Source organism: Girardinichthys multiradiatus, chromosome Y, assembly GCF_021462225.1.
Source record: "Girardinichthys multiradiatus isolate DD_20200921_A chromosome Y, DD_fGirMul_XY1, whole genome shotgun sequence".
Classification (NCBI taxonomy): Eukaryota; Metazoa; Chordata; class Actinopteri; order Cyprinodontiformes; family Goodeidae; genus Girardinichthys; species Girardinichthys multiradiatus.
In genome coordinates this window covers 40236179-40249298 of record NC_061818.1, presented here as the reverse complement: position 1 = coordinate 40249298, position 13120 = coordinate 40236179, and the positions used below count along the sequence as shown (strand labels likewise).

Sequence of the window (13120 nt, the reverse complement as noted above, 5' to 3'; positions counted from 1 at the left end):
AAGACACTTTCCTGGTGTTACCATAGTGATTAAAGCAGGTACTGGTACCTTTGGCTGTGTGGGTTGGTACCAATTCCAGCTGGAAAATGAAATCAGCATCTCCATAAAGCTTGTCAGCAGAAGGAAGCATGAAGTGCTCTAAAATGTCCTGGTAGATGGCTGTGATGACAGTGGACTTCAGAAAACCCAGTGAACCAGAACCAGCAGATGACATGGCATCCCAAATCATCACAGACTGTAGAAACTTCCCACTGGACTTCAAGCAACGTGGATTCTGGTCGTCTCCACTCTTCCTTCAGACTCTGGGACCTGGATTTCCAAATGAAATGCAGACTTTAATGTTAAGAAGACTTTGGACCACAGAACTACGGTCTGGTTCCGTTTATCCTTGGCCCAGGTACTGTGGTTCTGACATCTCTGGTTCAGGGGTAGCTTATAAAAGATAAAATTTGCCAGTTTTCACAAACAGAAACTGATGACAGATTCATTCCCAGCAGACTGGATTTCAGCATTTTAACATCACTCGCTATTCAGGAAAAACCATCCAAGGAATCAGATTACAAAGTTAATATTTTTAATCAAATGAAACAAAGCAGTGTGGATTAAAAGGGTCGTATAAACGAGGAGGGTTTAAAGACAGAAAATCTGATTTCAGTATTAAACTGAATTAAAAAAAAAGAGAGGATGGAATCATTTACTAGAAAAAGGAAAAAGAGTGAAAAGCTATAAATAAATCAGATGAAAAAAGACAGGAAATCTGATTAATTTCATTGATCCTGTGATTGAAATAACGTCATAGCTTCACACCAGGAAGTAAAGCAAAGCTCCCTACCTCTCATTGGCTCATGAATTGCAACTCTGCGGTTTCTTGGCCAATCAGAGCTGCAGGTTCCCTCACCATCCTCTCTGGTGCTTCGACGTTAAAAAGCTAATTATCCAGAAAGCTTCAGCATCCTTATCGGCGTCCTGCTGTCCATCACAGGCTGAAAGAGTTGCCATGGTTACAGCAGTTGGGTGGGCCTGGATCAGGGCGTCACGGTGGAAATGAGCAGAATGGCCCTTTAACAGCTGAGGCTCCTTTGTGCTGAGCTGTCAATGAATATTTATGAGGCCGTCTGACGGCTGATTGGTCGTTGGAGTTTATATAAGAGCCCCGCCTCCTGTAGCTCATTAATATTCATGTCAGCAGCAGGTTTGAGGCTAAGGAATGAGAGGATTGTTAACGGGAATACAAAGATGGAAATAAAAACCTTTTCTCCAATCAAATATTTACAGTTTATCCAGCTGTGTCCATCCTTTCTGTTTCCAGGGTTAGGTTTCCTGATCAAATCACACTTTCATCTGATTTAACATGTAAAGGTTTTCCTCTTTACTCCAAGTAAACCTCCATCTCCTCTGTGAATCATTCCCAAGGTATCCGTTGTGTGCTTCAAGAACCATCTGCAGTAAATGCTGGTTTTGGTCGTCTCTGGAAGGTAATGTTCCTGGAGCTACGTTTAATCCGTCTGAACACCGAGAAACATCTGAATGTATTCTGGAAGCAGATTCCTGGAGTCCACACCAGTCCTCGGTCCAGATCTGGAAGCAACAGTCCAGAAGCTGAAGGTTTTCTGACCAGGCTCTGGTTAGACGCCACATGGAAGCTGCTTCAGGATCGGTTGGAATCATCAACAATGACTGTGTTAAGGTTGGCATGAAGTAATCAACCCTATAATCAGGTACATGGTGTACCACAAGGTTCTATTTTAGGACCACTTTTCTTCTGCTTGAATATCAATAACTTACCTGAAGGTTGTAAAGGTTTTCAGTGCCAAACATCTGCAGATGATCCATCATAAATGTAACCTGTGAAACAGGTGGAGGGTGAGCGCTCAACAGTCTAGAGAGCGTTCCAGAATCATTCTGCTGTCACCGAGTAGACAAATCTGGAAAGACGAATTCAGGTTGTTTTGGATTCCTAAATGAAATTTCAAGCACCACCTTAACTGCATTCTTTGGGTGGTGTAGACCACTACATTATATTCACAGGCTCTGATTCAGCAGTTAATTTAAAAGCCTGAGATCTGATTGTAAACCAAACAGGCCTTAGATCTGCAGCCAACAAAGTCCCTTTGCCCCAGAATCCAGAGGAAAGGTTCACGTTTTAGGCTTTATACACATCTGTAATCAGTTCTGGTTTGTTTGCAGCAGCTGGTCACGGACGGCTCAGAGACGTTCAGGACAGAAGGAGAAACTTTAATCTGACATCAAACCACAGAGGCTTCAGAGATCTGAGCAGAAACAGAAGATGAACAAAAAGACATTTTCCTGATATCCTTCAAACTAAGATCTGTTAACGGGTCAGTCTGGGGTTCCCAGTACGCTCCGGTCCGAATGTCTGACACATGGAAACAAAAATCTGAGCAGGCAGTCAACATGGCGCTGCTAAAATAGAAAACATCTGTATGAAAATGAAAGGGTTTAATAAAAGGAAGACGAGGCTACTTCTCTCTATAATAACTCCAGCGTTAACATTCTAGGTCCCTGCAGACAAGTCAGCGCTCTGCAGTAGAACACCTCCACGGATCTACGTCGTCTCTTCCAGCTTTTATTTACAGCAAAGCGAAGCTCCACCCTCCATCAGGAGGCCATCGCTGCTCCAACAGGTCCTTCAGTGATGGAGCACATCTGGGTCACAAAGGTTTTAAATGTCGCCACATTTCTGAGGTGATCTAAACAGAACCCGAGCAGAGGTTCAAGTTTCGTTAACCGGTCCAGTTCTGATGGTTGGATCATATATTCATGTGGCCAACTAATAAAGTCCAGAACCGTTAAACTGGATTCAGACAAACCGAACAGCAAGTCTTTAAACGGGACGTTTCCTGTACTGAGAACCAGTCCGATCCATCGGAGCAACTCATCTGACATCTTAGTCCAAACACACGTCAGAACTGCTGACTGCTGAGTTTCAGAGCTGGGAACTGAAAAGGGAATAAAGGAAAGTCCTGATCCAGCAGTGATGCTGTGGGCCACCTGCAGAGTCCGTCTCATCCTGCCCCCCTCCCTGGTGACGTTGGTGGTCTCTGTTTGGGACTGCAGCTCCTCGGTGATCCTCCCACCCTGCTCCTGCACACACAAACCAATCAGAAAGCCAGATTACCCAACAGGAACGAAGGGGTTCTACATGTTCCTGGAGTAGGAAGGAAACCTCAGATTATGTTCTGTTTGGATGCTCCACAGCTGGCAGCAGAACCTTCTAAGGGAACTGTTGCAGTAATCCTACCTTTAGACCACTAAAATTCCTTCATACCGTTTCCCTTCAGGAAGCTTTAAGGAATTCTGTGATTTGAGGGAACTTAACCATGGTGTCAAACTAATGAGGAAACCTTTAAGGCCTCACCTGCAGTTCTGAGGTCAGGGTGGGGCGGATTTTAGGGGCAGGGAGGAGATGAGGGGTGGGGTCACTCTGAGGCAAAAGGAACCTCTGGAGGGGGGGGTTTGACGGTGACGGGCTGGGATGTGCGGCGGGGAGGTGATGGTTTGGGCTGAGCCTGCTGCTGCATCGTGTCGTAGTACGTGACGCCACCGTAGGTCACCTGGGTCTGGCCCTGAAACACAGTGAAGATGTTCAACTGGATCCTGAGCGGTTCTGATGGTTTCAGGCTGCGGAGCGGTCAGTTCTTACCTGTGGGCTTGGGTACATGGCAGGGTACGGGAAGGTCATGACCCCTGGGGGAGGATAGAAAGGTGGAGGCAGCAGCTGCTGTGGTTGCCCCGGTGACAGAGAGACAGGTGGAGCTCCATACAGGGTGGGGTTAGCAATGGGGCCTCCTGATTGGTGAGGATGGAGACCTGCAGAGAGGCAGCAGAGTGAGCAAATGACCCAGCAAGGTTTCTGAAACATTAATGTTAAAGACCACCAACCAGGATGAGGGATGTGCATCTCTGGCTGGACCAGCATGCCCTGCGGGGGTATGGGGGCGGGGCCTTCCCCGTGGGTGTAGATTGGTCCCTGGTACGACACTGAGGGGGAGACGTGAGAAAAAAGTGACAGTCAGAGGAAAACATCAGCAGCTGCTACACAGAACATGTTCCTGATAATAAATCTCATCTGGACCAACTCCAGTTCCTGCTTCCAAGTCAGTCACAGACCCGGGTAGGTCTGACCAGGAACTACTGCAGACAGAGTTTTACTGACCTCAACTGGTGACAAGGAGGAAGTGCAACACTGATGTGAAAACTGCAGACTTGGACTGATCTAGGCCCGGTTCCAACTCCCACACTACACCCTACGCCCCTCTATAAAGTGTGTACTTTGTACCAGTGCATGTAGGGGTTAAAGTGCGCAGGTTATAAGTGAAGTGGAGAATTGGGACAGTAGGGATTACGTCATCGACTTGCACCTCTGCACCGTAACTGCAGCATCAAAAAGGGCGGGAACCAGCGCCTGTTTTCAGTTGCTAAAAAAAAACTATTTAAAACTGCAACAAGCAAAATGTTTTGAGGAGAAGAAAGTGCCGGAAGTGACGTAGGTTTATACACCAGACTCTCGCTGCTCCAGTGTTTGTTTGAAAGGTAACTTCAGTGTTATGATCTACTGGCCCAGAACTGGTCCAGAATCACTCTGAACCCACTGGTTTCTTACTATGTTGAGGCTGGAAAACCAGTAAAAATATATATTTGTCGGCTTGCTGTCTAAAGTTTACACAGTTCTTATTATTCTGATTTGATGGTTAATTACGTTGACGGTTGTGATTGGTTTTGGATCAGAACGTCATCTGCAGCAGTGAATTGTGGGTAATATACTTCGGCGAAGTTCGCTTAGATGCGGGCTTCGCCGAAGGGCGGATGTGGGGCACAAATACGACTCTGGAGAATTGGGTCACACTACGCACTCGAACCCATCAATGGGAACTCAGGGACACAAGGGTGGAAATGTGGGTTTTGGGACAGGACCTCGCTGTGTCTCCAGTTCTGATTTTAGGAGAAAACTCCTGAGAGCACCAGGACCCTTAGGACCCGAATGTTGCTCTGACGATCTGCAGTTTTAACACTGCTACCAAGGATCAGAACCGATTAACCAGACGTGCTAAAACCAGAGCTCCATCAGAGCAACACCTAGAACATTCCCACTGACCTGATATCCATTCTTCTACTACTCAGAGATATCTGAGATTCACAGCAGCCATATCTGCTGATGTTTAATTTATTTTACATGAAACCTTCAGCTGTAGGAGGCTGACTGAAGCAGCAGCTCCCTCTGGTGGTGGAAATTGGACCTGTCCCTCTCCCTGTCCTTTCTTCCTGGTACAACAACAGTTCTAACGTCTCTGGCCCATTTTTGAGCAGAAAGACAGACCTAAATACCTCTGATAAATAAAGCTCAGTGGAATTATTTGGCATTTTGTGTCAGCAATTTATTCCTTAGTTCGGTGTAATCCAACTTTAACATCAAGTTGCTCCAATGTGAGCAAGCAGCCAGCTGTGGGTTAGAGGAGCACCACCCTGCAGCAGCTGCTTCACCCCTCAGTACAGGCGTATAATTTCTCTCACTCAGAGGAAGCGACTGAGCTCTGCTGCTGCTCTTCACCGACTGACCCACATAATAACGCAAAGTTCTGATAAGCTGTATCAAGATGACCGTCCAAAACCGGACTTTTAGAGACGAGATTGAGGTGGTAAAGGAGCTGAAAACTTGGGTCCATCTAAATGTTGTGGCAGTGCAACCAGTTAGAGCGGGGTTCTGATTCACTGGGTTTTATCTGAACTTTACCGCTGGTTCTTCAACTCCAGCTACCCCAGGTCTGACTCAAATGTTAAACTGGTGTGAATCTTACTGGGCTCAAAGTAGTGTCCCTCCATCACTCCCAGGTGCATGGGCGGAGCTGGTTCTGGCACAGCTCGCTGGCGCTGGGAGGAGTAGCGTTTGGCCCGGTTGGAGCCGACGCCCAACTCCTCCATGTTGGAGTACTGAGGCGGACCACTGGCCATGTGGATCGGGTTAGGAAGGCCTGTAGACAGAGTTAGACTGGTTTAACTGGGACACAGATCAGACGGCCTGGTTTAACTGGGATAAATAAGTCCCAGTATGAAGTGTGACTCACCTCTCATCTCTGAGCGTAAATACGACGTTGGACTTTGACTCCAGTTCTGTCGGGCCAGATTCAGCCGAGCCACTTCCTGGTCCAGGTCGGCCACCCCTCCCCCTCCTGTCTGACTGGCCCCATCGCCCCCTTCCGCCCAGTTCTTCCCTCCCCCACTGCTGGGTGAGGAGTTGGTCGGCCCGGCTGCAGATTCCTCCACTGAGGCCTGTTTACTGCCCAGGTCCGAGGGCCGTGAGCGAGTCCTGCGAGCCAGAGAGTACGATTTCCGTTCAACTGGGCGCTCAGTGGGAGGAGAAGCTTCCGGATTGGCTGCTGAAGACTGGAGGGCGGGGTCAGAGGTGGAGGCAGCCGAACCAGAGGCAGCTCTATCAGCGCTGCCTCTCTGTTCCTGCCGTCTTGGTGACTGATACCCGCCCGGCTGCACTGTTGCAGCAGTCGCTGACCTCGGATCGTCTTCCGCTGCGCCTGATTGGCTGACTGAAACCTCCTCAATGACCACAGAGGAGCCGCCTCTTCCTCCGTGGCCCCGCCCTCCCCTGCTGGACCCTCCTCTCTCTCTTGTGTCCAGCTGAACCTTTGAACTGTGCCGCTCTCTGGGATGAACCTGAGGTGCGTTGGATTCATTGTTCCTGTACACGGACTGAGCTGATGGGTGCGTTTGGTTGTGGTAGGGGGGTCTGCTGCGAGAGGGGGGTGGTCTGGAGGAGTTGTTGCTTTGCTGCGCAGCAGAGAGGGAAGGAAAGCCTGAGGAAGAGGGTGGAGGGACAGATGAAGGTGGAGGAGCTCCTGCTCCTCGGTTCTGCCAGGATCGGGCCGGTCTCTGCCCGTCTCTCCACCTTTTGTCTCTGCTGGAAGGAGAACTCTGCCTGCAGGAGGACAGACAGACGGTTTTATCACAGAGAGGTTAAAGGTCAGTTACTCGACCTGTTAGGGTCAACAGCTGATAAATCCTCCTTCTACTAGAAAAAAGTGTGGTGGAGTCCAGTTTTCAACCCTTACAGCGCCCCCTACAGTTTTAGACAGCTCGCATGCTCCTCGCTGGTCATCCCCGGAAAAAAATCCGTTTTTCTAAAACTGATGAGGATCTTGAAATAAGAGACATTAAATCAAACATCTGAATCTATGCATTTTTTTCTTAAAACATGAATTCTGTGAAAATCTACTTAACCCAGACTTCTGTTAAAAATGATCAAATCGGTTTTTCTCCTTCCAACCTGGGCAGCAGCAGCATCGTTTCAACCGTTAAATTGCTCAGCCCGTCGTTGATAAATTTGTCCAGTCAACCAACCTTAGTTTATACCACAGCAGACTGTTGTGAACAGTGAATTTGGGATTATCCGGTGCCGCAGGGTGGGACTGTTGCTGCGACAGGAGCCGATCTTAAAGCTGCTGGGAATAATCCAGGTTTCAGACAGGTTAGATGTTTGGGCATCCTGGTGTCGTATCATCATGTCTGACACTTCCACTTTAACGGCCAACAAACACCGCTCTGTCGTTCGATTTTTAGAAAAGGCTGTGCAGCCCTGATCAGCACGTTCACTGGAGCATCCAGGAACTTCTCAGCAGGTCCTCTTTGATGCGACGACGTAGACAAAGCACATGACTAATGATCTCAATAACAAGTAAGCATGATCACATCGATCCTTTTTTTTTTTAATGTATTTTTGCAGCACTAGTGGCCTTTATTTTATCATTTTTTGACAGTAAGCAGACAGGAAATGGGGGAAGAGTGAGCAGAAAACGTCGCTGGGGCCGGGATTCGATCCTGCGACAGCCTGCGTCGAGGACTAAGACCTCCGTAGATGGCTCACATGCTTAAACCCTTACACCACCAGTGCTGCACCCTCAGCCGTTATTCCTATAGTACAGAAACCTCCATCCTCCTGCAGCCTGAGGCTCAGATTAAAACCCAGATCTCCCAGAATTCCTGCAGCTCACCTGGGTCTGCGCTGTCTGTAGGCCCGCTCTCCAGAGTCGATGCCACCGCCGTTTCGGATGTCGTAACCATAGATTGCGATGAGCTCCTCGCGGCTCTTTGGCGCCTGCTCCTCCTCTCTGAACCTGTCGTGTTCCCAGCGGCCTTCGTCCTTCCACAGCTTCCTGTTCCGACCTTTAGGCCTAAGAAGAAGAGAGGAACCAGAGTTAAAGCTCCTTCATCTGGACTCGGTGAAGATGCTGAACAATGAAATAAATCCAGTGGCCCACCTCTCCTCTTCTTGAGTCTGCCCTCGGACATCATGCTCAAAGAACAGACCCTTCCTGGGAATGTAAGCCGGGTTCTTCCGGTCCTCGTCATCATCCAGCTGCTGACCTGGTTTTCCTTCCGCCTTCGTCTCTGGATCATCGGTGGACTCCTGCATGGTGAGAAACCATGACGACCATCTGATTAATGCCGGTCAACAGGAAGACAAATATCAACGACTGAAACAAAACTAAGCAACAGTTACTGAACATCCATCCTTCTGCACAGCAGAGAAACAACTGATGCAAGTTTTGTTCCAGAACCATCTCCAGTAAAGGTTCTGGTCCGGATCTGCGTGGAAGGTTTTCCACAGTTTTTCCTGAAGCAGGATTGGGGCCCAGATGAATGGTTCCTGCGGTATTAATTACTGGGTCATATGGTGACATTCACCAATATCATCGCATGTTTTCCTGACATCATGCTGCCCTGGTACAACGGACTCTGATTGGACACCACATGCAGGCTCCTATTGGCTGAGAGAGGAGACAATCAGAAGCTTCTAGACAAACTGGATCGCAGATGTTTTCATGCAAACCTGACTGGTGAGAGAAAACTGGGAATATCTCTAATAAAAAGCTGATTTTAGAACTAAAGGTTTTCCAGAACTGGATAGTTGGGTCTCTGCTGATGGAGAATGAGTTCTGTTTCTGTGGGTCATAGAAGGATTTATGGGAGAGCTGCCTAAAAGTTTTATTGTTCCTGCTGTCGTCACTTAATAGGAAAATTATTTGGATGAAGTGAATCCGAACTAATAATCAATATTCCGATGGATTCTCTGAAGGTCCCACCTGTCCGTCTCCGCTCTGTCTCTCTCCTGCCAGGTTGCCTTTCTCCTCCGCCTTGCTCTCCTCCTTACTGCACTCTCCCACCTCCTCCTCTGCCTTCTCCTCCTCTCTGTCATCCTGGGTCGGACCGTCAGCAGCAGACGGTTTGGGTTCGCTGGCTGCTGCTGCTGGAGCCTCTTCTTCACTGAAAGCCTCTTCTTCCTCCTCCCCTCCCTGACAGAAGAAACACAAACCAAAATCATCACAGGACTCCAGCTGAATGGATCGGGATGAGCAGAAACCAGCCTGCAGATCCACAGGGAGTCGGTCCGGTTTACCTCGGAGCGGGAACCATTTTCCTCTGGATCTGCACTTTCATAATCTGAGAGGACAGCTGAAGGAAACAGAACCAATCGTTGTAAAAACTGGGAAACAACAGAATATACAACAGGCTGGGTGTTGGGTCGGGCCTTACCTTCTCCTGCTCCATCTTCACTCTCCTGCAAAGACAAACAGCATCAGAACCAGAACATAAAGATGTTCAGAAAGTATAGCTACATCAAAAGGCTCAGAGTTTGTTTCTGAACAGAAGGAAAATGTTTACACGCTCCGACCCACTCCAGATCAGGTTCTAAAGCAGCACAACAGACCAGGATCAGATAGCACAGGAAGTTCGGCTGTGGTTCTACAAGTGGTTCTGCCTCACTTACCCTGCAGTGGATTTAGCAAACATGCTCAAAATAAAAGACAGCAGAGATGAAGCAGAACATTTTCCAATAAAGTTAAATATGGACTCCCTGCACGGCGGAACCAGACGGTCTGAGTTCATTCTAGAACCTGAAAAACAGAAACACGGACGGGCTGCAGTGTGATGGACTTCAACACACAACTAGGATGATCCGTTAGAAAAGAAGAACAATCGTCAGAATCAGGGGCAGTGCTAGACAGAACCGTACTGGAGCACGGACCTGAATACAAATCATGTTTAGATTTCTTTTATTACTTTTAAATATTTGGTTCAGTGGTTCCCAAAGTCCTTCATGAGCCCGTTTCCTTCATGTGTCTTGGACCAGGGGTCTCCAGCTCGAGTCCCGCAAGTTTTAAAAGCCTCCGTCGTACAACAGGTCGAACCAGACAACCGGATCACGTCCTCACCATATCATCAAGTTCTGCAGAGACCTGCAGCCTCCGCGTCAGTTTTGTTGTACTTGTTTTAAAATGTTTAGGAGCCACAGGTACCTGCTCTCTGGGGATTATGATCTATAATCTGAATGTCTACTTTTTGTTACCTTAAATTCCTGATATCTCCTGCTTTAGAGTACAATAATGACGCCTTCAGGACTTTTATGGTAATTTCATTTTCTAGGCATGAAAACAAAGTACCATAACTTCCAGACTACAGAGCGCACCTGATTAAAAGCTCTGATTTGTGGCAGATGGCCGCTCACACTGAGCCTGGTTCTGGTTCTGCTGATGGTTTCTTCCTGTTAAAAGGGAGTTTTTCCTCTCCACTGTCGCTACATGCATGCTCAGTATGAGGGATTGCTGCATAGTCAACACCAGTGACTGTCCACTGTCTCTACATGCTCATCCAGGAGGAGTGAATGCTGCAAGTCACTGACTGGATGCAATCTGCTGGGTTTCCTTAGATAGAAAAACTTTTTATCCAATTTGAATAAATAACTGAATCTGACTGAACTGTTCAATGATTACGATTAATTGGAATGTATGAACCTGACTGTTGTGAAGAACCTTGAGACGACATGTGTTGTTAATTGGAGCTATTTAAATAAATTGAATTGATTTTAGAAAGAAAACCAATTTTGTATTTGTACAGGTCGCACTGGATGTCCCACGTTGTAATATGATTTATACAGAAAGATATTAACACGTGAGGATTTTTAACATTTCATTTAATCCGTATGGCAAATGCTTTTTTTCCAACAGTGCCTGTAACACGGCTACCTTTAAATATACGTACGTTATCAGTAACACACAAATTACGTTGCTAATGCTTTTTTACTGAACAGAGCAAGAACAACAGTCCAATATCTCCTAACTGATTTACACTGCAGCCTACCAGGTCAAAGGTCATTGATCGCCTTCTTCATCTTCTTCCTGCGAACTGAAACCATCAAAGTCCTGTTCTTCAGAGTCCGAACTGATCAGCCTCAGGATCTCGTCTCTTCAGCCTCTTCGTTGACGCTCTCACCTGAGCGCACCTGGTCCTCTTCATCACGCAGCAGTCCAGCCTTTCAAACCCGTTGGTTATTTTCCACGTTGATGAGGGTGAATATAAATGTCTGATTTACGATACCAGTAATTAAAATTGTGAAAGTGTGTTTTCTGTCACATTTGTAGACCTGATATCCACAGTGATCTCAGAGGAGATCTTAGGAGAGCATGTGTGAGAAAAGCAGAAACGTGGCGTAGCAGCACAAGTTCTTTTCTAGATTCAGTCAGTCACTGAATCATTCATCTAGGTTTGTTTTCACCAGTCTGCCAGAGTTTGCTCACTCAGATGCAACATATATTGCAGTGCAGTTTTTAGGTTCTTTAATGGTGACTTCTATAGTTTAGTACACAGCTTTCATGTTATTCTGAAAGCTGAAGCTGTATGAAGATAATATGCTGCCACACATGTAAAACAGCTGATAGTCAATCATCCATCAGAGGAAGCTTACTTCAGCTGTTTTTGTCCAGGATCTCATTCTTCCAGTCTCCATCCGTATCTATTGACATCAGGGGAAGGTTGGAACATAGATGGAGCTTTACCTTTCAGCCCAGCACCTTATTTACCATGAAAGACTGAAGCAACATCTTGATTACTGCAGGTGAAGCTCTGGTCCATCTTGCCCACTCCACATTCCCAGAGCATGATTATGTTGCTGGGAACAAACAACATCCTGTCCGGGTCTTCACCTACTACCCGGTGGGTCCCACATTAAGGAGCTGGCTGGCAAACTCCCACCCGACCTTGATCCAGCAGGGTGAGGTTCACTTAACATTAAAAAAAAAACAGCTAATAATACTGACCTTTCTGCTTACATGTATCTAGATTAATTATTTCAAAATGTAGCTTCTCTCTTTAAGAGAACTCAACAGTGTGGATATGGATCATTTCAGTTGAATTGTGATTAATCAAATCACATGGGGCCAAATGCCGAGGAGACCACCCGGCGGGGCCACAGGCTGCAGACCCTAGTGGGGAGGGTACAGTCTGATGAGTCCAGCCAGTGGGGGTCCTAGGGGTCCACTCACACACTCAGTAACCCCAGCCTTGATGCTCTCTGGCAGTCTGATTAATGATCTCTGCATATTTTTCCTTCTGCTTTAGATTCAATAGACTCGGAGTAGCCGCCGGCAGTCCGAGGAGGTGTTATGTCGCACTTAGTAACCCCTATAAATGCGTTCCAACAGGCGCCTTTTGGTCTGGTTCCCAGAGAACATCTCAACGCCGAGCTAGCCCTAAACGTTCAATCGACTTTTAAATTGTTAGGTTAATAACTGACACTTCCTCTGAGTCATGCTGAGCTAACAGTGAGCTAACGGTCCAGTAAATCATCCAGACAGCGGGCAGACCATAAGATCTCTGTCCGCACTCAGAGCTCTCAGATCCGACAACCACAGTTAGCTTCTTGGGTAGCCCGGACTGATACTCACACACTCGGACTCAACGTCGCTCTTCGCCTCGGACCGGCTCACTGTCGGCTCAGCCGGGTCGGGTTCTCGGCCTCGTGCTTTTGTAGCTGGAGAACCGGACCTTCCGCTATCCGAACCCGAGCCGGACTCATCGTCGTCCTCGCTGTCCTGAGACGCGCGCCTCCTCCTCCGTCGCCGGTCCGCCATCTTAGAACTGGAATGGCTGGAAGCGGAAGAAGCGAGGCATTATGCGTAATGGAGTTCCCTTTCATTCATGTCTGAAAACGGCTTCACACGTCTAATCGCTATCTACTGCCACCACGTGGACAGTATTATATCACTCTCAACTCATCGCAAATATCATTTGAAGGTTTTAGCATTTTTTCTTC

The 13120-nt window shown here is 47.4% G+C and overlaps 1 protein-coding gene across 1 annotated transcript; it reads right to left on the bottom strand.

The window, feature by feature from the left end:
* Window positions 1–2214: 2214 nt before the first annotated feature.
* LOC124864364 (protein CASC3-like) lies at window positions 2215–12969 on the bottom strand. Its single transcript, XM_047359130.1, has 12 exons — window positions 12753–12969; window positions 9565–9589; window positions 9428–9483; window positions 9114–9323; window positions 8289–8437; window positions 8022–8201; window positions 6084–6949; window positions 5817–5990; window positions 3904–4002; window positions 3665–3831; window positions 3380–3587; window positions 2215–3105 (listed from the first exon to the last, which is right to left on the bottom strand). The coding sequence occupies exons 1-11, from the start codon at window positions 12936–12938 to the stop codon at window positions 3441–3443; spliced, it is 2259 nt and encodes a 752-aa protein (XP_047215086.1). The 5' UTR covers window positions 12939–12969; the 3' UTR covers window positions 2215–3105; window positions 3380–3440.
* Between the last annotated feature and the right edge of the window lie 151 nt (window positions 12970–13120).

Excerpts from the sequence above, each read along its gene's own strand:
- LOC124864364 (XM_047359130.1), bottom strand. The coding sequence starts at position 12,938 with ATGGCGGACCGGCGACGGAGGAGGAGGCGCGCGTCTCAGGACAGCGAG. Across the intron at positions 5,991-6,083 it reads TTTACGCTCAGAGATGAGAG|GCCTTCCTAACCCGATCCAC; the intron begins GTGAGTCACACT and ends CTCTGTCTACAG. Across the intron at positions 3,588-3,664 it reads CCATGTACCCAAGCCCACAG|GGCCAGACCCAGGTGACCTA; the intron begins GTAAGAACTGAC and ends ACTGTGTTTCAG.